This window comes from Palaemon carinicauda, chromosome 19 (genome assembly GCF_036898095.1).
Source record: "Palaemon carinicauda isolate YSFRI2023 chromosome 19, ASM3689809v2, whole genome shotgun sequence".
In the NCBI taxonomy this organism is placed as follows: Eukaryota; Metazoa; Arthropoda; class Malacostraca; order Decapoda; family Palaemonidae; genus Palaemon; species Palaemon carinicauda.
In genome coordinates this window covers 84,362,648-84,386,485 of record NC_090743.1, presented here as the reverse complement: position 1 = coordinate 84,386,485, position 23,838 = coordinate 84,362,648, and the positions used below count along the sequence as shown (strand labels likewise).

Genomic DNA, 23,838 nt, shown 5'->3' with positions numbered 1-23,838 from the left:
CACGATCACGAGCTAGATATAAGTGATCACAAGCGAGATTCTCACGATCATGAGTTACACGCTCAAGCATGACACTCGAGATTGCGATCATGAGCTAGACACTCGTGATCAAAAGTGAGACGCTCACGATCGCACTCACGCTCGCAATTGTTAGTTATTCGCTCACAGTCACGAGCGACACGCTTGTGACCACGATCCCCGGCACGACGCTCGTGATCATTATCGCGAATTATAAGCCCTTATTACGGGCTACACGCTCTCGAACACGAGCTAGACGATCAGATTGTAAACTACATGTTCATGGTCATGAACTACTCGCTCGCGCTCATGATCGGGAGTTACACACTCGCGGTCATGAGCGAGACGCTCGTGATTACGATGACGAGCGTCTAATGGTAAAGATCACTAGCTACACTCTCATGATCACAAACAAGGCGATCGTGAGCTAGACGCTCACGGTCACGATCTACAAGCCCATACCTCTGGCTAGATGCTCGCGATTAAGAACTTAAAGCTCAAGAGCAAGAGTTATACAGTGAACCCTCGTTTATCGCGATAGGTGAAATTCCGCGAAGTAGTGACATCATATTTACCTATTTATTTAACATGTATATTCGGACTTTTAAAACCTTCCCTTGTACGTAGTACTGTTAACAAACCACCCTTTAATGTACAGAACACTTAATGCATGTACTACAGCACCCTAAACTAAAACAGGCACAAATATTAAAGGCGATTTTATATCATGCGTTTCCTAAACACCTAAAAAGCACGATAAAAAATGGCAACCAATGTTTTGTTTACTTTCATCTCTGATCATAATGAAGAAACAAACTCATTTAGTGTACACATATATGTATAGGTTAGTTTTTGCATCGATTATATTGATTATACAGTATGTTGTTTTTTTTATTACCAATGTTTTAGTTTACGTATTTTTCTTAGGACTTCCAAATGAAATGTTTTTCTTTATGACGCCGCCTGAAACGACGGCGTCATAAAGTACTGTACGCTCAGTAAACAACCACGCTCAGAACAAACAAGGCATTTAACGCGCATGATGATAGTGATAAATAATGATACAGTACAGTATTTACAGTAAAAGCATTTAGAAAATATGTTACCTTACAAATATAATTTACCGTATCTATATAAAATCATACAGTACTGTACAGTACATATTGTACGTAGCAAAGCAGGAAAACAATTTACGAGAGAGAGAGAGAGAGAGAGAGAGAGAGAGAGATAGATAGAGAGAGAGAGAGAGAGAGATTGTTTTACGTACGTACTGTAAATGTAAATTTTAAACAAAAAAAATCAATTTACGAGAGAGAGAGAGAGAGAGAGAGAGAGAGAGAGAGAGAGAGAGAGAGAGAGAGAGAGAGAGAGAGAGAGAGAGAGAGAGAGAGAGAGAGAGAGAGAGAGAGAGAGATTGTTTTACGTACATAAATGTAAATTTTAAACAAAAAAAAATATGATAGGTTACAACATGTAGACTTTTAAAACCTTCCCTTTAACTTAATGCATACAGTACAGTACTAAACTATAAAACAGGCACAAATACAGTTTTAGAATGTGAGAATATTAAAGTAAAAAATAAAGATTGTTACTGTACTCACCACGAAAGAAGTTGAAGAAAAACTTGAATGATGATGGCGATGAATTTGCTGCACAGTAGAAATGATGATGATGAAGCTGATGATGTGTTCTACTGTGCAGCCAGGTAGTATTTTACGTCTCTTCAGTCGGAGGTGTCTTTTCCTGGGACACCTCTTCAACTTCTTCCTGGGAAACTTCTTCAATTTCTTCCGAAGGCGTACTAGCAGGAGGAACTGGCTCTTTTTTGCGAGGCTGGAAGAACATTGTGATCTGAAGTTGTTGCCGCTGCTTCTTTTTTCGATCTAAGAGCATCTTGTAGGGAGTCATTATGTCATCAACCATATCCTCGTCCCACTCTTGCAACATTTCTTTCAACTCCTTCGCATGGTTGCAGGCCTTGGTAAGCGGTTCTAATGTTAAGCCCGTTTCTTCGACATTTTCTTGGGTCTCTTCCTGGGTTTCACTCTCTTCTTCGCTTGCCGATTTCGTCAGGTCTTCGAGGTCTGCGTCAGTTAGGGGCTGGGAATGGCAGTCCAACAACTCGTCGACGTCTTCAGTCGTCATGTTTGCCAAACCCGTCGCCTCCAATTATGGCAGCCAACTGCACAGATTTGCGTATTGCAGAGTGTTGGATTTCAGCAGGTGTAAATCCCTCGTCGTCGTAAACAATCTGGGGCCACAACTTCTTCCAGCTCGCATTCACAGTTGCAGGTTTCATCTCTTGAAGTGCCTTCTGAATATTCTGCAGGCACGTGGCTATGGTGTACTGCCGCCAGTACGCCTTCAAGTTAAAATCTTCATCCTCATCCTCTTGGACAGCATCCACACACGCAACGAGGTCCGCCAAGGTGTTCTTCGTGTAGAGGGCCTTGAACGCCCTGATAACCCCCTGGTCCATCGGTTGAATTAATGACGTGGTGTTGGGTGGCAGGAACTCAACCTGAATGCCCTCATGCGACAGGTCAGTTGCGTGTCCACCAGCGTTATCCATAAGGAGATGGATCTTGAATGGCAAGCCCTTCTCTAAGAGATATTTGCTGACTTGCGGGATAAAACACTGATGGAACCAGTTGGAGGTCAGCATCTTCGTAATCCATGCTTTTTGATTATGCATCCAGTACACGGGAAGGAGATTCTTATTTTTATTTTTCAAAGCGCGAGGATTTTACGACTTATAAATAAGCCCCGGCTTTAGCAAAAATCCAGCAGCATTGCCACACATCACGAGGGTAACGCGATCCTTGAATGCTTTAAAGCCAGAGGCTTTGGCTTCCTCTTTGAACAGGAAAGTTCGCGACGGCATTCTCTTCCAAAACAAGCCTGTCTCATCCATATTAAAGACTAGTTCCGGCTTGTATCCACCTTCGGCGATAATATTCTTGAATGTCTGGTTCGTGTGAGTTTCAGCAGCGGCAGTGTCAGCCGAAGCAGCCTCGCCATGCAGGGAAACGCTTTTCAGAGCGAAGCGTTTCTGAAACTTCGCGAACCATCCTTTGCTGGCGGAAAAAACGTTGTTTCTGAGGCAGGGAATCAGTGGATGTCCCTGGTTGAGGATCATCTGCATCATCATCATCTTCAGCATGGTTGCCGTCGTCGTCTTGAGGTTCCTTTGCACCAAAATTCTCATACAAGCTCAAAGCCTTTGTTCGGATGGTGTTCGTATCCAAGGCTATGTTCTTCTTCCGGCAGTCGGCAATCCACACAGCTAAAGCACCTTCCATGCGTACGATCGTTTTATTACGCGTTGTAACGACTCGCTTCGCTGATCTGCTAAAGGTGATTGCAGCCGTCTTTCTAAAGTTCGCCTCGTCCTTCTTGATATAGCGAACAGTAGATTCGTTGATCCCAAAATGGCGCGCAGCGGACGCGTAACTTCTACCATCTTTTAACATATCGAGAAGCGTAACCTTCTCAGCAATCGTCATCATCCTTCGGTGGCGTTTAGGCTCACTACCAGCCTTAGTAGAAGCAGAACGCTTGGGAGCCATTGTACAGTAGGATTTGACAAAAAGTTCAACTTAAAATGGTCGCACACAGCACAGATTAAACTTCACAAACTTAAGAACGTCTACTCAGCGATACGCGGGAACAGAGAGTGGACGACCCGGGCCCGCAAGAACCTAGATGCTGGAAGCTGGAGATGATGGCAAAACACCAATCACAGGCTAGATAACAAAACTTGAGTTCTGATTCGTCATCTATCAGCGCTTGAACCAATCACAACCCGTCTTACAGTATATGATGCGTAGGTTACCAACTCATACAAGATACCCCGCGCATACCGTTCGTACAGTATTGATAATAATAATAATAAATAAGGATAATAATACAGTACAGTACTGTAATAATAGTAATAATAATGATAATAATAATAACAATCATAATTTTATTAACAACAACAACAGTAATAATAATAAAAACAATAATAATAGTAGCTTTACGTATGCTACAGTATTTTATTCTTTTGTAGGATGTCTCTCTCTCTCTCTCTCTCTCTCTCTCTCTCTCTCTCTCTCTCTCTCTCTCTCTCTCTCTCTCGTACGCTTATTCGAAAAGTGATTTTTGCAACAAAGAATATTATTGGATGCAGTACTACGTACGTATACATACAAAAGATTCATGGAAAAGAAGCACATCCATTACATTTGTAGTACGTACAGTAGTAGCCATCAGCAGCCTTACACCATTCTAATATTGTATGACTGCATCTGATTTGCGTTTCATGTTCGATTTAATTTTACTACATACTGTATACAGTACTGAATTATCGTATGATAATAATACAGTACAGTAATAATAATAATAATAATGATAATAATAATAACAATAATAATTTTATTAACAACAACAACAATAATAATAATAACAATAATAATACACGTAATAGCTTTACGTATGCTATTTTATTCTTTTGTAGGATGTGTCTCTCTCTCTCTCTCTCTCTCTCTCTCTCTCTCTCTCTCTCTCTCTCTCTCTCTCTCTCTCTCGTACGCTTATTCGAAATGTGATTTTTGCAACAAAGAATATTATTGGATGCAGTACTACGTACGTATACATACAAAAGAATCATGGAAAATATGCACATCCATTACATTTGTAGTATAGTAGCCATCAGCAGCCCTACACCATTCTAATATGGTATGACTGCATCTGATTTGCGTTTCATGTTCGATTTAATTTTACTACGTACTGTATACAGTACTGTATTATCGTATGATCACATTCTCTTTTCGTGTTTTATTTCTTTCTGTGCTGAATTATATATCATATGTAATGCAATGAACAATCAGTAAGAGCAGATATTACTAATTACAGTATTAATGGAATTACAGGTAACAAAATATCGTATTTGGTGGTCTTCAGATTTCGCGGTATTTTTTAATTTTCCGGAAAATCCGCGATATGTATATATATATGGGTTATGGAAAAAACCCGCGAAGTGGTGAATCCGCGATGGTCGAACCGCGAAGTAGCGAGGGTTCACTGTAAGCTCAAAATCACATGACATACGTTCACGATCGCAAGCACAAGCTAGACAATAAGTCACAAGCTGATGCTCAGGGTTATGAACTAAATACTCACAATCATGAGCTAAACGCTCACAATTACAAGGTACACGCTCACGGTCAGGAGCTACATGCTCACGATCATGAGCTACTTGCTCTCGATCACGAGCTACACACTCATGATCACAAGTTAGATGCTTACGATCTCGATTTAGACACCCACAAGCTCTAGACCCTACGATTACGAGCTAGACGCTCGGGATTACAAGCTAGATGCTCACGCTTTCATGCGAGACGCTTACGCTTTCATTCAAGATGCTCACGTTCACAAGCTAGATGCTCGCTCACTCGTGCAAGACGCTCCCACTCTGTGTGAGATACTCACGCTCTCGTGAGAGATGTTCCTGCCCTCGTGTGAGACACTCATGCTCTCGTGCGAGACCCTCATGCTCACAAGCAAGAGGCTCTCGCTATCGTGCAAGATGCTCATGCTCTTAGGTAAGGCGCTCACATGGGAGATGCTCACACTCATGAACAGGACTCTCACGATCTCGCACGAGGCGTTCAAGACCTATAACGAGGCGCATATGATCATAATCACAGTTACGAGCGAAACGATCCCGACCGCTTGGGTAGATCTTGGATTTGCCAGATCTCCGATTTGTCAGCTGCCAATCGCTGTTTTTCAACAGCCAAATGATCCCCGATGGCTTATCAGTAACACCATTCGCTGTTGTTATGTTCAAAAGCTAGTCGTTCGTTGTCTCACACGACGGTAGCTCATTGTTTCGCTTGCTTGCCTTTTTGCCTGCCAGACGTTCACTGGTCGGAGACTAGTGAACATGATAAGCTTCCTGAAAGGGAGCTACTTAAGAGAGCACTCTCTCCTAGACAGCATAGATCGTCTCTCCTCACTCTTGGGCTTACACTACTTAATTAGACCCTGCAGAGTAGATGGAATCACAGTTTTTCCCTTCTGAGAACCTAAGATTACACCCTTTCCGACGAGGGGGATGATATGCCAGAACAAAGCTCAGTGCCCCTCGCTCTTTTGGGTTCTTGTTTGTGTATCATTAACAGGGCTTCTCGGGTTCCCAAAGTTTTTACGCTGCCAGCAGGATCAGAGGGATCCGCTTCAAAGTGGCCAGGTTTATGCATTGAAATCGGCACACTCGCGGGAATTCATCTCCCATGAATGTATGTGTTTTCATTTACTCTTCGTTCATACTACAGGAAGGCTTGCAAGTAAATTGCCTCAGGAACCAGGTTGCTGCTTTGGTTACTACCTTCTCCCTTGTTGCCACATTTATTATGAGGCTGCTCACGAGCTGACTTTGCTTGAATAGGAACTATGCTAGTTACGCTGTCTCCTAAAGCAAATCGGGTCTCGGATGCGGTAGGGGCAGCAGATCCTTCAAATCTGTTCTTCCCTATCCAGCGGGAGACACAACCTCATAAGGTTACTGCCATTCTCTCCCTCATAGAGAAGGAAATTCAGTGCTGTCTAAGCGACAGCGATAGCAATTTACTTGTTACGATTTGGTTGGCCCTGGGTGGTTGACTGACGAGAATAACAGAGGTTATTGAAAATTTGTGTTCTCCCAATCTCCGTTGGCTCTTATGCCCTCGGACCTTAGTGGAAACATCCAACCTCCATCTGCATCCCTTTCGGGGAAATATCATTTGTCTACACTTCATGAAACTTAGTCTTGTCCTGAAGTCGGCCTATGACTTTCTCCCGTAGCTGAAGCTTTTCCTTAGGCCGGAGTGGTTGGGAAAGAATATGTTCCTCCCTCATGAGAGAGCCCCCCCCCCCCCCCCACGAGCTCAAAGTAATTGGCTCATGTCTTTCTCGCCAAGGAAAGAGAGTCTAGACTTAAGCTACAAGGATGCTATTTTTTATCTTTCATCTTCCTTCAGGAAATGAGAAGCAGTTTTTCTCTTCCCCATAATTGAACCTCCGATCTCATTGGAAGACGTGGGACGCCAGGATACTGCCATGCTTCATCTGTCAGAAGTCTCTACTTTTAGTCTGTGCTCGGGAGACGAGCGTAACCTTCAAACCTTGTCATGCGAGGGAAGGTTTTGTGATCAATCAGTTAATCTCCAATATAGGATTGGCCCTTGTCTTGAAGACCTCAGCCTACTGAGTGATCTTAATGCCTTGAACTCCTACGAGACCTCTCCTTCCGTTTACCTCAATCTATAATTCGAGTACTGTAATCGAGGGAATGACACGAAGGGCGTACCCTGTACAGATATCCGTAAACTGTGTCAACACCCTGAAGAAACTTCAATAGATCCGACAAGACTGCATCAGTCCCTGGCGAATGCGACCTCTGAAGGACTAGCTGGGTCCCAGGTCCTTCAGAACTAAGGATCGTCCTTCCATTGGTTCTCTACCTCCTCATTCTTCCTGGATTTGACGCTTCCTACTGAGGGATCAAAGAAAGGGAGGGGAGGCCACACAGGACCATATGTCCTTACGACTATGATCAGAGCACAAATGATACTGTCTCTTAATCCCCTAATAGGCACCATCTTCCCTCAGGAAAGTGCTGGGGGTAATTACAATGATTCGTCGTTTTCCCATTCACGGGAAAACTCTTCTTGTTCCTACGTGGCCTCCCCTTCGTGGTGGCCTGTCCACGGGTATAGATTTCATAGAATCCAACCCTTCTGCAGGAGTCTCCATCCTACAGCCTCTATTTTAGAGGTCTTCCTCCGAGAAGCGGAATGAATATCTATGATATGCATTGATCTTCTGTTTGCAGGAGAAGGACTGCTGTCTCCTATTGGATTCCCTTTTGTGAGCAAATTTTCTCTGAGAAAGGAATAGATGGCTCCTCTCCACTTCCATGCAAACTTATAGTCGGGTTCGTCTCATTAACGGACTTGACTAGTGCATTGGTCTGGTCTCATCGGCAAAACAAGTCTTGCTGAAAAGACAGGTCACATCAGTGGCACGTGTACAACTTTGGAGAACCCATCATGGACTTCCTTTGCGACTAGAGACCGTGTTGAGGATTGAGAGAAGTAGGTTTTTTTCTTTTCTCGAGGGTGCTATTCTAGTTATGCACTCAAAATTGACAATGAAGGGAATCACACTCTTAGGCATAGGCAACGGAATATCTCTGCTCGTCCATCGAGCATCTCCTCCAACTGTTGCTCTCCATAGTGTTTGAACCGATTTACCCGTAATGGGATAATACAGCACTCTCGGGAGGGGTGGCTTTCTTCGGTCCGAGGCTTACCCTGAATGACCTAGGACACCTAGACTTGAGATTTTTTTCTGATCCTGAAGACAGGTCTCGCCTAGTGTGGCACCCGACCAAAAAGAGATGTACCTTTTGGGCCTCCCTCAACACATCTCGCTCACGTCGAGAAACCAAGTAACATCCAATTTTTTTCTGGGTAGCTTGAACCTCAGGTTCAAGCCCTCCAACTGGGAATCTGCCTCTTTGTAATCAAGGCTGTAACACAGGTAATTACTTGCAGATGTACCTCGAGTAGGGTGATTACCTAGCCCCAAGGGTACAGCACATTTCGCTCACCCTGAATAGCCCAAGGGAGTGCATTAGCCTGCCATTACTGACTGGAGCCCACTGGGTTATATACTCGTCTTTGTTTCCTCCTTTTCATACCAGTGATTATATCGAGGCCATACCTCAGGAAAACAATAAAAGAGCTCACTCCTTAGGTTCATCACGCTTTGCTAACCCTAGGAAGGTCAAAGGAGGTTGTAAGGATCTCGTTTGTGATGGGGACACAAGTTTTATACCAGTCACAGAATCCCTCTCCTTCTCCTCATAGAGGTGACACAAACCGTGCCATTGGTAGGGTGGAAGCGTGTCTGTTCTTCACCTCACCCTACCTACAAGATGTGACCCACAGAAGACACAACAAGTGGTTTCATAATACATCGGGCTCCTTGTTGGACAAGTAGCAGAAGGTTGAAGGGATTGGCTACCCGAGGTAAGACTGGGATGAATGAAAAAATGTCTGGCTCTTTTACTTTCATCATCTTCCCTTTCTTTTGGAAACAACACCATGGGTCCCTTTGCAAGCTGGCTTCAACATCCGCAGGTAATAACCACTTCCTTTGTGTAACCAATTACAGTATAGTTTATTTCTGTATACTTGTACACGTCCCCAATGCCTCCTGCGAGGTAGGCATTGGGAAACTTCTATTCTTATGTAGGGTTCCTATTTAAACTAGACGTTCTATAATATCTCTCACAACTACTTTAGTATTTTAGGCCGCTATCATACTCACTTGTATTGATAAGTGAGGTGGCAAGGTTTCCCTCGATTACAGTCTAATACTGTACTAGGTAAACCCGGGTCAATGAATAAGCCAGTAGTCAAACTTACAACCCTCCTAAGAGTGAGTTATCCACATATATAATGAAAGGTTTATTAGTATGGGAACAAATAACAAATTCGGAGATAATTTGAACTAATACAAACCAGTAGTTCTTTATATAAATTTGCCCGCCATGACCTGTCCCCCAGTAAGTCCTGCCTGGAATGAAAAAGTGACGTAGCTCACAGCTGTGAGAGTATATATTGGCGACAGGATAGAAAGACTAACAGTTAACAGTTTATGTATGAACTAACCTTGACACTTTAATGAATAACTCAAGGTTTAAACAGTTGGTTGAATGATTTAGAATTTCTTTAGTTTAGCGTTTACTAATAAAAGAATTAATTTGTCTTAAACATTATATCTTACATTTGTCTTGAATTATATTTTTAATTAGAAAGTCACTTGGTTTCCTAAGATTTTACTGAATCAAAGCTGTTTCCCAGTCAATATCAGAGAGTTTTTTACAAACACGTCATAGTTATTGCCATTAGCAACTAGGTTGTCCTAGTACAGTACCATACTCTACTGAAAGGAAAGAAAATAGAATATTGTTCAGCTTTTTATTATAAATGTCTATTTAAACAATATTGAGAACATCAGGCAAGTAAAGAAACAACAGATTTTATCATTGAGATTTTGTTTTTCCTTTCAGATTGCCGGCGCCATGACACTTCCTTTGGATGTCATCAAAACTCACCGTCAAATAGAAATTGGTGAGAAGATCCTATTTTCAGGTTAGGCTAACTTGACACATTGTTCCAAATATGCATGTTCATGTTTTCTAGCTGCAAAGGAACAAACAGAAACATTACATTTAATTTAAGAACATTCAAGTTTTTCCTCTTTGGTAGAGGCTATCATTATTTGCAGTTTATTCCCAAGTATCATTATCGCAATATACTTATTACTAACCGGAACAGGAAAATATTTTAAGTGAAATACACGTACAAAAGAATATATATATATACATATATATATATATATATATATATATATATATATATATATATATATATATATATATATATATATATGTATATGTATATATTATATATATATGTATATATATATATATATATATATATATATATATATATATATATATATATATATATATATATATATATATATATATATATATATATATATATATATATATATATATATATATATATATATATATGTATGTATATATATATATATATATATATATATATATATATATATATATATATATATATATATATATATATATATATACATACTATATATATATATATATATATATATATATATATATATATATATATATATATATATACACATACTTATATATACATATATATATATATATATATATATATATATATATATATATATATATATATATATATATATATATATAATATATATATATATATATATATATATATATATATATATATATATATATATATATATATATATATATATATATATATATGTATACATATATATATATGTATATGAACATATATCACAAGCACACATGATTTTAATTAATGTAAATATCACCCACGAATGGCATTTAATACCGAATTCTATCTTGGGAATATATTATCCACTTGGAATTCATTTTATGGTAACAGCTTCTGGCCGGGTGGGGATTCGAACCACCACCTGTACGGCTGGAAACCATGCTGGCAGGGACCATACCGACTGAGCTATTTGCTAAATATTTCTTGCATATCTGCCTTACTGTAAAAATCTGATTCATACAACCACTACCTCTTCTAAAACCACCCTGTATTTCTGAGATTGCATTCTCTGTTTTATCCTTGATCTTATTAATCATTACTCTATCATACACTATTCCAACTATGCCTAACATACTAATACCTTTTGAATTACAACTCTCATGAACATCTCCCTTACCCTTATATAGTGGTACAATACATGCACAAACCCAATCTACTGGTACCATTGACAACACAAAACACACATTAAACAAACTCACCAACCATTCAAGTACAGTCACACCCCCTTCCTTCAACATCTCAGCTCTCACACCATCCATACCAGACGCTTTTCCTACTCTCGTTTCATCTAGTGCTCTCCTCACTTCATCTATAGTAATCTCTCTCTCATTCTCATCTCCCATCACTGGCACCTCAACACCTGCAACAGCAATTATATCTGCCTCCCTATTATCCTCAACATTCAGTAAACTTTCAAAATATTCCGGCCATCTTTTCCTTGCCTCCTCTCCTTTTAACAACCTCCCATTTCCATCTTTCACTGTCTCTTTAATTCTTGAGCCAGCCTTCCTTACTCTCTTCACTTCTTCCCAAAACTACTTCTTATTCTTTTCATATGAATGACCCAATCCCTGACCCCACCTCAGGTCAGCTGCCCTCTTTGCCTCAAGTACCTTGCGCTTTACTTCCACATTTTTCTCTTTATATTTTTCATACTTCTCTACACTATTACTCTGCAGCCATTCTTCAAAAGCCCTCTTTTTCTCTTCCACTTTTACCTTCACTCCTTCATTCCATCATTCACTGCCCTTCCTCATGCGGCCTCCAACATCTTTCTTGCCACACACATCACTTGCAATCCCAACAAAATTTTCTTTTACTAACTTCTACTCCTCCTCTAAATTACCAGTTTCTCTTACTTTCACTTCCGCCATATGTCATTTTCAACCTTTCCTGATATTTACTTTTTACCCCCGGTTTTATTAGCTCTTCATCCCTCACTAGCTCCCTTTTACATTCACCTACTCTATTCCCCCACTCTTTTGCTACCATTAATTTTCCTTCCACCAAAAAATGATCAGACATAGCGTTAGCCATACCCCTAAACACGTGCACGTCTTTCAATTTTCCAAACATTCTTTTATGCCTTAATCTATTGTTATCTAGAGAGAAACCTGAATAATAAAGTCTCCTCTTTTGTGGTAATAATAACCATCATAGTCACTCCCTATGAATTCCAGTGACCACCACTAACATTTCACATTCAATTTCTTTTTTTCTTTTCATTTTAAAGGAGCCATCTTCAGTTTATGTCCGAACTATTGTGTATGCAATACGCTACTTTATAATCCTCTCATAGAGTGCCTCTTGTTCATGATTTTTATCTTAAGAGCAGTGCTTTTTTATAGCAGTAAGATTAACTTTGTTTCTTCTGCGGCATTTAGCTCCATAGCTTTCATAATTTCCTTCATAGGTCTTTTTCTTTCTCACTATATGTTCACTCATTTGAGAGATTCTTCTCAGTATCTAACTCACCCACCAGTTTAGGTATTTGAGGTAGATTTGTCTAAATACAAATTACTTATCCCTGTGATATATTCCATAGTGACACTTGCAGTGTAAGCTGAAATTAGATTGCAGGACATGAAAGATTACATAGATTTGTTATACAGCTATCAATACAGGATTTATTTTCTTTTCTTTTTTTCCTTTTTGCTTTACTGAAATAGTCACTGATTTTCAACAACACACTCACAGTAAGTGCACAAGATATTCAAGTATTACAAAAGAAGCAAAATCAGACCAATTACTTAAATGTTCATAAGTCAAAGAACACCACCACCAGTTACAGCCTATTAGTCAGAAAGCGAATATGACGCAACTGGTGTGGATTAGTCCCACATGTGAATGTTAGCCTTATGTTACGATTGACTGATTTAGATTTAGAATTCTTTGGCATCTTGACATCGAAGGCCTTATCTCATAAGCACCACTAAGTACACCTTTTCATCTACATCATGTGTACATATATCTAAGTAACATACAGTACATTTACAGTTAACTCCACTCATACACTAGTATTCTTTCTTTGCTCTCTCAGCTTGAGCAGATTAATTAATTATCTTACCTAGCCTGCCATCAAGTAGTAGGGGACACATTATCTAGATAATTATGTTAAGGAGACGCATTAATTTTAAGATTCTGTTGTATCATAGGCTGAAGGGTTTAGTTGCTTTTTATTTTATGTTGTAACCTGAACATCTTGTGTTTCTAGATTGATCCTTTTGGAGTTGTAAATTGAAATTGAAAGTTATTATGAAAATACATTGATAACCAATTGTTTCCTCTTTTAGATAAACCTGGAAATGGAGGTTCTACAATCAAGATGCTTCAGAACATTTATATTCAGCAGGGGGTAAGAGGTCTCTTTGCTGGACTGGTGCCCAGATTAGCAAAGGTTATGCCGGCGTGTGCTATCATGATATCCACTTATGAGTATGCGAAGAAATTTTTCAGAAATCGTCAGGTTGAAGTTAGAACGTAACATCTATTCTATGTAACCTTTAACTAGTCATATTTTGAGATGTGATAGTGATTGGCAGAAGGTAGAGGTTTGGTATGGTTTATTGCAATGTCTGTTGCATAGAAAGTAACTGATATGTAAATAGAATACATTATAAATTACTTTGTCACAAAAGACATTGATCGTGGGGTATGTTAATAGGTAATGCACCGACCGTTATATAACTAATTTTTTAGTGTACAGTAATTTATATAATACAGTAGAAGTTATTCTTAGACTGGAGCCTTTCATATTTCCTCAGATTGTTCTGTTGTTTATTAAAGGTAATGAATACTTTCATTGGTTCAACCTCCTAATATTTTATGAAAAGTTATACTTTTCAATTTTTTTTTATTCTAAACTAGAATGGGAAATAAAATTGGCTCTTGTTGTGTTGGAATTACTATACAGTACTATATAAAAATATGTCAGTTGTGAAATTTAGAGTATTATTTGCTCATGGGGTATTTTATGGAAAAGATAGATACAGGTGATTTTGTCTGTCAGTCCTGAATGTTGTTGTTGCCATATTTCCATGGTATCTGAGTGTTACAATGTTGAACTTTGTTCTTGCCAAATTTTATTGGGGATTGATGCTGTGCAGCCTAAACAGAACCTCAACTTTGAAATGTGGGATATCCTGTCTGGTTGGTTTAATAAACTACTTTTTCACAAAGATGTTGTTTATTACCTTAAGCTTAAATTTAATTATTCAAGTTGTTATTTTTGTTGATACTGAAATCAAAGTACTAATAAAGAAGAGAGTATAGTATAGTATTAAGGGAGCTAAAGTGATCTCTGGTTAAAACAGACTTTAACAAAGTACGAGTCAAATTTTTGGAACATGGTACAAGAACATGTAAGTTATTTAGAATGTTGTCAGAATCCTCTTGTTTAGAGGTTGCTCATGAATAGGAGAGGCCAAGGGATAATGGCAATGGCCTAGAGACTGACCATATACACATATGATCAGCACCCAAAACCCCTCCATCAAACTAGGAACAGGTACTGTTAGGCAATGGCTGCTGATGACTGAGCAAGTAGATCTAAAGCCTCACCCAAACCCTGCATCCCTTGCTCACGCCACTAAAAACTACTGAGCTCGAGGAAGACTGCCTACCATAACCATGTACAATTTGTTCTTGAAAAGTTCATCCAACTGATTTGCCATGGTCATAGTCTGTTAATTAACCTTCTGATAAGTACCATGTATTAGTGTTGTATCTGCATATAAACTGCACTTAGTACCTTGGAAATGAGTTTACTATAATGAACAGTGCCTTGTATTTACAATCATGTTTCATGGTTACTGTTTCTATTTTGTATTACAGGGAATAAGAGTAAATATCACAGTTAGTTAAAGACAAAATTTCTAATCTAGTCCAGGATGATGTCAATCGTTAGAAAAAATTATTTATCTATCTGTTTCTATATGTTTTAAAAGACTCAACTGTTCCATAATAACATTAATTTTTCAGCTTAAATCATTAAATTTTACCTATAAGATTTAAAACTGGCATCCAATGCTTGCTTGATATTTATAAATAAGTTATTTCTTTTATCTAGATAAAGAAATTTTTGCAGTGCAGTATTTTGTTCTTAAAACAACTTCTTAGAAATTTTCATATACAGTAATTTATGAAGATAATGTACAAATGTCTAAAATATATTGCTACCTTTTCAAAATGTGTGTGTTTTTTTTTTTTTTTTTTTTTTTTTTTATCTCGTAAGGATAACAATGAAAAAGAAGAATCTGGCAAAAATTTTTCTAGGCAGAAAATTAACTGTATATCAATAATTTGAGTCAGTGCAAGATGAATCAATATTAAATGTGTACGCATTCCACACATTAGCTCTACTCCGTCATTTTTTCTCTCTCTTTCAAATATAAAATGGGATAATTGAATAGGTAAATTAAACAAGTATGATAAGACAATAATTTATACTATATCCTAATTAAAATATTGAAACAAAATTTATAATGTTTTAAACATGTCTCGCCTCTAATCGACATTAATTGCCATCTCTCTCTCTCTCTCTCTCTCTCTCTCTCTCTCTCTCTCTCTCTCTCTCTCTCTCTCTCTCTCTCTCTCTCTCTCGACTTCCTGCTTTATCTATTACTTGGCCCAGTCAATTCGGCATAGATCCAACAAAATTCTCACAATAGTTTTCATAATTCACACACTGATTTTGCATATGCAATTAAAGAAGTTCACTAGATCCCAGTAACTTTACATGTGTGTCCAAAAATTGGTTAAATCGGGTGATTTAGCAGGGCATTCAATCTTAATAATCTCAGGGTGATTGTTTGACCAATCTGCTACTAATTTAGAATTATGGGTGGGGCAGTTATTCATAGCAAGATATATAGTTCTGGTTCTGGGATCAACATTGCTCTAATAGTTGGTAGCAGTACTTGGTCCATTATTAGAACATATTGTTCACTATTTAGTCTTTCCTCAATTTCAATAAGTTCTTTCGGTCCACTTCTTACTATCGAACCCCACAAAGCTGCTGTTATTCTCCCACTTTGTCTTGTTGGCTGGAAGTTCTCTTGGACATATTTGATGAATAAAGAAAAATTATGTGAATTATATACATATATATATATATATATATATATATATATATATATATATATATATATATATATATATATATATATATATATATATATGTATATATATATATATATATATATATATATATATATATATATATATATATATATATATATATATACATATATATATATATATATATATATATATATATATATATATATATATATATATATATATATATATATTATAATATAATATATAATGGATCTTGACATAGGAAAAATCTGTTTTTGGGTGAGATAGCCATGTCGTCCTGATGGAAGTTCCTCAATGGCAGCTTTTTACTTGGGATATTTCTGCGAGTGATATACCAGAGAATTTTACCTTGAAGGTATCACGGAGTTCTAAATTTTGGACCAAATATCCTGAGAGATATCGTTTATAAATCAAGGACGTATTAATAACAGATTTGGAATAGTTTCCAATTAGCATTTCTAGATAAGATGGGAAGGATAAAGAGGTAGGTAGTCTCTCTTTGGCTTCCAATTCATCCCTTAATAGAGATTCGGAAATTATAGGCAGTTTCTCATTAAACTGCTTGCCTCCGAGGTCTTTGTCCAGTTTTCCAACAGTAAAAGTATGTTGGACATACTCCCAACTGTCCGAATCATAAGGAAGGACTAGGGATACAGGTTTGCACATCTCTAGCACTGGCAATGGTTTACTCTCCACCTGCTTTCTTTACAGCCTCTAAGCTTTTAGAGGCAAAAGGAAAGACGGTATCCTTGGGGGCTACATTGGTGGCCTGTTTCCTGCAAAAAGGAGAAAGTTGGGTTTTAGTGAGTTTGGCCATCTTTAGCTCCTTAACCAAAAGAGACCAAGCCTTGCTGTGGTTCAGGATGATTGTTTCCTTTGGGATCGTCTCATCCCTAATAGATGCTTCTAAGTTAAGCCTTACGTAGCAGTAAAGATAACTATTGATCAATGGGAAGAATTCCAAGTTCAAGACCGGCTTGGAACCCAAACTCTCTCCGATATGGAGGTCCCCTTGACTTAAGGCCATATGCTCAGCATGTGCTGTGCATTTAGGTAGGCTCGAAGCTGGGGGAGCCTTAAAATTAGGTTCCTTTTGTAGAGCTTCTATTCTCGCCATTAGGTCCGGTTGAAAATGTTCATGTTTGGCGTTTAGGTTTTCCGTGAAGGCTTTCATGGACGCCATAAATTCCATTTGCCTGGACACTTAAGGTTTATCCAGCATAGGAACAGGGGTCAACGTAGAAGTTGGGGCCTGAACAGCAGGGATTGGGGAACAAGCTAAAGAAGTATTGGGAACTGTACTCACCCGAGGTACATCCAATGACTCCTCAGAGGTTTCCATGGTCAGCAGGATCCTCTCCTTCTCTGACGACACAGAAGAAGCTGTCGACATGTCAGCGTTTAGGCTCATGACTTGCATAGTGTCCCGAACTTCATCATCCGCATGATCTACTGGTACTGGCGGGAGTTTAACCGTCTGTAATTGGTGACCAAAAACAGCGTTCACCTCGGCTTTGGGAAAAAGGAGGCCCTTCAGTTCCAAAGAAGGAAGATAAGGGGCACCTTGCTGAGAGCTCTTCTGGAAGCCTCTAACCCAGTGATGGATCATCTTCTGACTCCTTTCTTGCACGTCCAAGGAGACGTCAGTAGCGTGGAAGCCAGGGTGAAGGAGGTCCTTGCAAACCTGACAGTTAATAGGTTCCCAGATTGCAAGAAACCCTTTGGAAACATGACAGTCTGCATGTTTCCGGCAAGTCTTGTGGCCACAGGACAATTTGACTCGCCTGGTAAAGGTGACGGTTGAACGCTCCATTTCATCAGCAACCTGTAAAGGAGAAAAAATTTCAATGAGTACAAATCATTAGAAAATTTTTCTTCGTAAGATTAAGCATACATATAAAAAATTATACATAAAATAACACTTAAGATAAATCCTAGCATAAATAATCCTACTAGCTAAAATATGGCTTAAGACTACAAAATAATGTGGACTCATGCCATACAGCTCAGAAATCTTTGGAGATATATGAAAAATTATCAATGACAGTGTGGTAGGAATATAGAGGAAAGGTTCACATCAAAGGAACATCAGTACCTCCAAAGTCGGTCTGTTAGACAACCTGAGATGGCAAATTCACTTATCCTACTGCTTAAGCCAGCAACAACTTCCCCTGAAGCGGCAGTAGCTGGGTTAAGGCGGCAGCTATTTATAGTAGCCGAGATAAAAACGGTCTTTCAACACCCCAGGCATGTCGACACAAGGCGGCAGAAGCACTGTCAAGCCGACAGAAAGAGAGTGGACAATCCTATATAGAAGGGTCCACAGTCAGGGGTAGAGGTACAGGAATGAAAGGCAGCAAATAAGGGAACCTGCCAAGACCTGGTCATTATCATTAACTTATGAAAAGAGAGAGTAAAGCCCGTAAGATAATGAGAGCCGTACAGGACAACCAGGACGCTAAGAAATGGAAATTCAAAGGATGCCCTGACTACCAAGCCAGATCCAATCGACCAACTTCAGAGGACAAAGTTCCTCAGATATGGAAGAGGATAGGAAGAAGCTGATGATCAGTCTAAGGCTGTGACTAAGGCGACAGAGGGAATGTCCCATAGCCAACACATCTAGTGCTAGAAGAACTCAAGCTGACAAGACCGGAAGCTGAGACAGACGGCGACACTTCTGCCTAGATAGACTAGCAAGGCAAAAGAGTCAAGATTCTGCAGCAAGAGGTACATAGCACAGGATGGGAAGCTGCAGTCACAGAACATTTAACTGCCAAGGAGTCAGAGGAGGACCCCAAGGGGTACCAACTCTTCGCCTGGATAGGGTTAGGCCATAGGAAGAACTGTGCAGGCAAGCCTAGCCCACCTAGTGGATGAGGGAAAAACTCAATTGCTAGGGTAAGATGACTAAACAAGAGGAAATCTAGTTCCCAGTACAGTCATTTTATGGCCTAACCAGGAAGAGGAAAGAGCAGAGAAATCACCCAAGGATGGTCTCTAAGGCGGCAGAAATATTTAGTCCTGGAAAGGAAAAATCTTACCCACCTAAGGCCAGGATAGATAGCCTACAAGCTATCTTATCCAAGGATGGCAACGAAGAGTACTTCAGTTGCTGTGGGACTAGACAGGGATGGGAACAAAGTTCCACAGCAGATAGACACACTAGCAAGCACAAGGGGAAGGGAAAACAGTGGTGATGGGAGACTCAGAAATGGGTAAGGCGGCAGGACAGGAAGGCCTAACTGCAACGTTAGAGCAGGAATAGTGTTCTAAGGGGTCTGCAGTGATAGGGCACAGAGGACAAGTCCTCACAACCAGCCATAGCCTACCAAAACCTAAGAAGGAAGCCTAAGAACTAGTAAGGCGGCACAAGGGAGTCTGCCTGTCAGCATTAGAATAGGGGGTAATGGGTAAACAAAAAGTAGACACAGGGAACAAGTTCCCAAGACCAGGTGCCGCCTCTCCAAACATATACTGTAGGGTAAGTGGAAAGTGAAAACAGTCGCCTTAGGACAATGGTAAAACACTATTCAACTCCTAGAGTGATCTTCAGAAATGCAGCTCCCTACTGTGACGAGTCAACAGCATGGGAGGATGGGCAGCCTCACGAAACCAGTGAGGTTAGGTGAAAGAAGAGGATAGTGCACGTGTAAACTCACCAGTCATGGCCGCCGGCCAGGGTGAACCTAGCCTAAGTCAATGGTGATAAAAAACACACAAGTAACACCATAAAAAAGAGGTGGAATACCCATAATCATACTGCACTGTAAAAGAATAATGTAAAACATATTCCTATAATAATATGACTACTAACTATGCATTTCTGAGCGATTTGAAAATATGATGCAACTGCGCCACCGCATGCAGTCACAGACAATAAAAAGTATGCAAATCGAAAAAAATTGGGTGGAGACGTGAAATTCTCCAACACACTAGAAAATAGTACTTAGTCGATGAGGAAGAAGCTGAAGCATCCATGATTGCTAAATCACTCAAAGAGCTAAGAAAAGAGGCAGAAAACCTCCAAGCAACCATCAAAGAGGGCATCTGCAAAAAGGAATGGATCAACAGGAAATGTGTTAGTTGTAGCTCATTAATATCGGGAGTTGTAACAGCTCTTTCGCCCAAGTATCCTACTCTATCCCCTATCCTTTGAGACAAGGTTAACTCTATTTTGCGAAGGATAACCATGGCTTGTTATTAACATGTCCCTGATTTATACACGATATCTCTCGCGATATTCACTCCGGAGGTTAGAACTCTGTGATACCTCTAAGGTAAAGTTTTATGGTATATCACTTGCAGAAATATCCCAATTAGAAAGCGGCCGTTAAGGAACTTCCATCTGCTCATTGTTGTTTGTTTTATTAGGTTTGTCCCATTCCTTAGTTGAGGAATAATCTCTGTAAAATCTTCACAGTTTCTATAGTGTGTTATTGTAAACATTGTTCTATTAATAGTATATTCTCTACAAACTTTGACTTGCATTCCATTTGACCACCTTGCCAAGATAAATAATGCCCCTGTTAGATAAATATGAGGAGTTTAAGTGAGAAATATAGATTCTAAATGCAGGAGGAAATAGTGGTCAGTTCTAGTTCAAGTGCTTTATCAGATCAAAGTTCATTAGTACTTTATCCTGTATAGTCATTCTACCATTTAAGAGGTAAGTCATGTTAGTGGGGTTAATAACAAGAAATTTGATACAGATGAATTTAGACCATCAGTTTACCTCAAGTGGGTCACTTTAAAAATTTTACTTAAAGGTTTCTACAACTTCCTCTTGGTCCATAGCTGCATTCACTTTTCATTTAGTCAGTTTCCTACTATAGCCTACCTCTATTCCCATTTCCTTTATTCTATCACACTGTCAGACCTCTTAAATTTTTACTTTTTGGGCTCAAGCCATGGCGTCCTGATGGAAGGTTCCTGTTTGGTAGCTTCCTTGGGTATAAGACTACTAAGATATTCCCAGAGAATTTAACCACAGGTTATCACAGAATTCTAACTTCTGGAGCGAGTATCTCAAAGGTTTCCCTTTAAGACATCGTAATACAACAGGGGACACGCATGTCTGAACGTGCCACATAGCTATCTCCACCCCGAACAGAGTTAATGCTTCGGTGTGTAAGGGCTGAGAATAGCTGGGAGCCGTTCCACAGCTAATCTCACTCGTGGCTACTACTGATACTCGAGACGTAAACAAACGGACGCCATTGCTCTAATGACGTCACGCGCGTCTTTATCCTTTGTTTAGTAGCTGCCCTACTTAGACGGATTTTCCCTTGTGTTAACTTTATCGCTTTGCATCTTCGCTATGTCGTTACCTTCAGCCTCGCCTTCTTCTGGAAAGTTGAGTACAAGGTTCCAGTATTGTTTAATTAAGCTCTGGCCGTAAAGTAAATATTATTTTGCGAAATAATTGATGTTTTGTGGCAGAGCTGTGCCTCTACCGGACCCGCCATTTTATGGCGTCGTTGTTGTTTTGCATGTCTTATTTAGTTAGCCACAACAACGCTTCCGGCTTTATATACTAATCGAATACATTAGTTTATTTAGTCTTCATAGCTAGGAACTTTTATATCGTGTTTAGACGCTTTTTATCGGTCATCGATTGACCTTATACCAGTCGGCTACTATAGCCCCCAGGCCAGGAGCCTACATACAAGTGTTCATGCATGATTTATTAGTGATCCTAGACTAAGTTATGAAGATAGTGGCATTATTAATTTACAATACTTTTGACTAGTGATGCAAATGTTTTCGCCTTCAGGGACCATATAGGGGATAGGCTAGTCAGTGACTCTTTCTAGCCTAACCTAACCTTAGGACCCCTATATGCTTCCTTCATCCCCTGCCTTGGCATTCCCTCTATTTAGCCTTGATCCCTTTTCTGAGTAAAGGGATTAATTGTCTAATAGAGTATATATATCGCCTCTCAGTCCTCCCTAAAGGAATGAACCCCCTTTAGGATTGCGTCTGAGAGTGAGGTTAGGCTAGCCTACCTCTATGGCTAGGATAGTCTATGACTTCCCTGCGATAGCGATATGTCTTCTTCCTTACCTAGTTCAGGACTTTTAGCCCTGCTCTAGGTCGGGTTAGGAAGGTTTCTCTGTTCCATGCTGAAACTGTACTCTTGCACCGTTTTAGCCGATCAGCCTGATCTTAGGTTAGGGAGTGTCCTCCCTTCCCTTAGTGGCCGCTCTGGTACAGAAACCCTTCCTGGGAAGACCTCTCTCTTCTCCCTCCCCACCTATCTCTTGTATAGCCTAGCCTATGCTTAGGTTAGTTTATACTCATCTGTCCCCTGTCCTACAAATCCTCCTTAGGGTGGATGAGTAGGGCTACCCGAGCTTCCCTGTGCAGTCCGCTCTGGTACATATACCTTCATAGTGTCCTATAAGGTTAGTTACTAGTGTAGTTCTGCATAGGGGAGTCTCCCCCCCCCCCCCCCTCTTAGGTGTTCCCTAGCCCTCCCTTGGGCTACCTGCTCCCGGTCCCTAGTGACCCCTGCTTATGGATGTTAGAGCCTGTCTCTATCATGGGTACACCCTCTCAGGGAGGGGGAGGGATGTCTGGAACCCTGACGGTACTTCCTGCATTCCTTCCCCCCTCCCCCTGTCTCTCTATCTATCCGGGTGCCGGTCTCTTGCCGCCTCTACTGTCGGCAATACCTGCCTCCCTCTTGGTGACTTCCCTACCCTTGCCGCCAGCCCCCCGTGTACCGAGTGACTGCCGGCTGCCGCCGGCTACTACCGGCGGCTCTCCTACTCCTATCTAATCGTCCGCTTGCCGGTCGATCACCGGAGTGCCGGCATATACTGCCGGCAACCCGATACTACCTGTACCATCCTTATCCCAGTCACCAACCTGGCATCCTCCGGCTGCCGGAGCCGCCGCTCCTTGCCGGCGTGCCGCCGTTGTGCCGGCGGCCGCCATCCTGGTATCTAACTGACTTTTGAAAATTGTCTGTTCTAATGCCAGAATCTATGCTGGAGCGAGCTCCGGCATGCCGGCGGCTTGCCGGATGCCCCGGAGGCGTCAAGAATACTTGCACCCCCTCTCTGTAGCTATCATAAGACTAAGATAGCCCTACATAGCAAATAGATAAGCTGCTTTGCTTTTAAGATCAGTACCTAGTACTGCTTTATTAGTGATCATGCTGTCTCTTTGCATTCTTCTAATTCCAGCATGCTATGTGCATCTTAGCACGGCTGGTTGCCAGAAGCAGTTACCTTTATGAGGCCTTCTGGCTCTTAACTGGGAACCGAATGAATTCGATCCCAACCTTGTCCTTGGCTTTCCATGGAGTTCCAATATAATGGGAATCCTAGGAAACTATATCCAATGATCTCGGTCATTTGGATTATCCCAGGACCAAGCTTATGGTAACCAGCCGGGCGAGATGCATGGAGCGTGTTCTCCTTTACTGTTTTCATTCTCTATGCATCACACCTTCTTT

At 40.2% G+C, this 23,838-nt stretch overlaps 1 protein-coding gene across 2 annotated transcripts in view; it reads left to right on the top strand.

Moving 5' to 3' along the window:
- The window catches only part of LOC137658703 (mitochondrial glutathione transporter SLC25A40-like), a 74,320-nt gene extending 59,871 nt beyond the window's left edge, over nt 1–14,449 (top strand). The window contains exons 6-7 of one of the 2 annotated variants that reach the window (XM_068393699.1): nt 10,127–10,208; nt 13,565–14,449. In XM_068393699.1, the coding sequence (XP_068249800.1) occupies nt 10,127–10,208; nt 13,565–13,755 (273 nt within the window). In that variant the 3' untranslated portion in view covers nt 13,756–14,449. The remainder of the gene's footprint in view (nt 1–10,126; nt 10,209–13,564) is intronic. The other variant, XM_068393700.1, reaches the window with a different exon arrangement.
- The last annotated feature ends 9,389 nt before the right edge of the window (nt 14,450–23,838 follow it).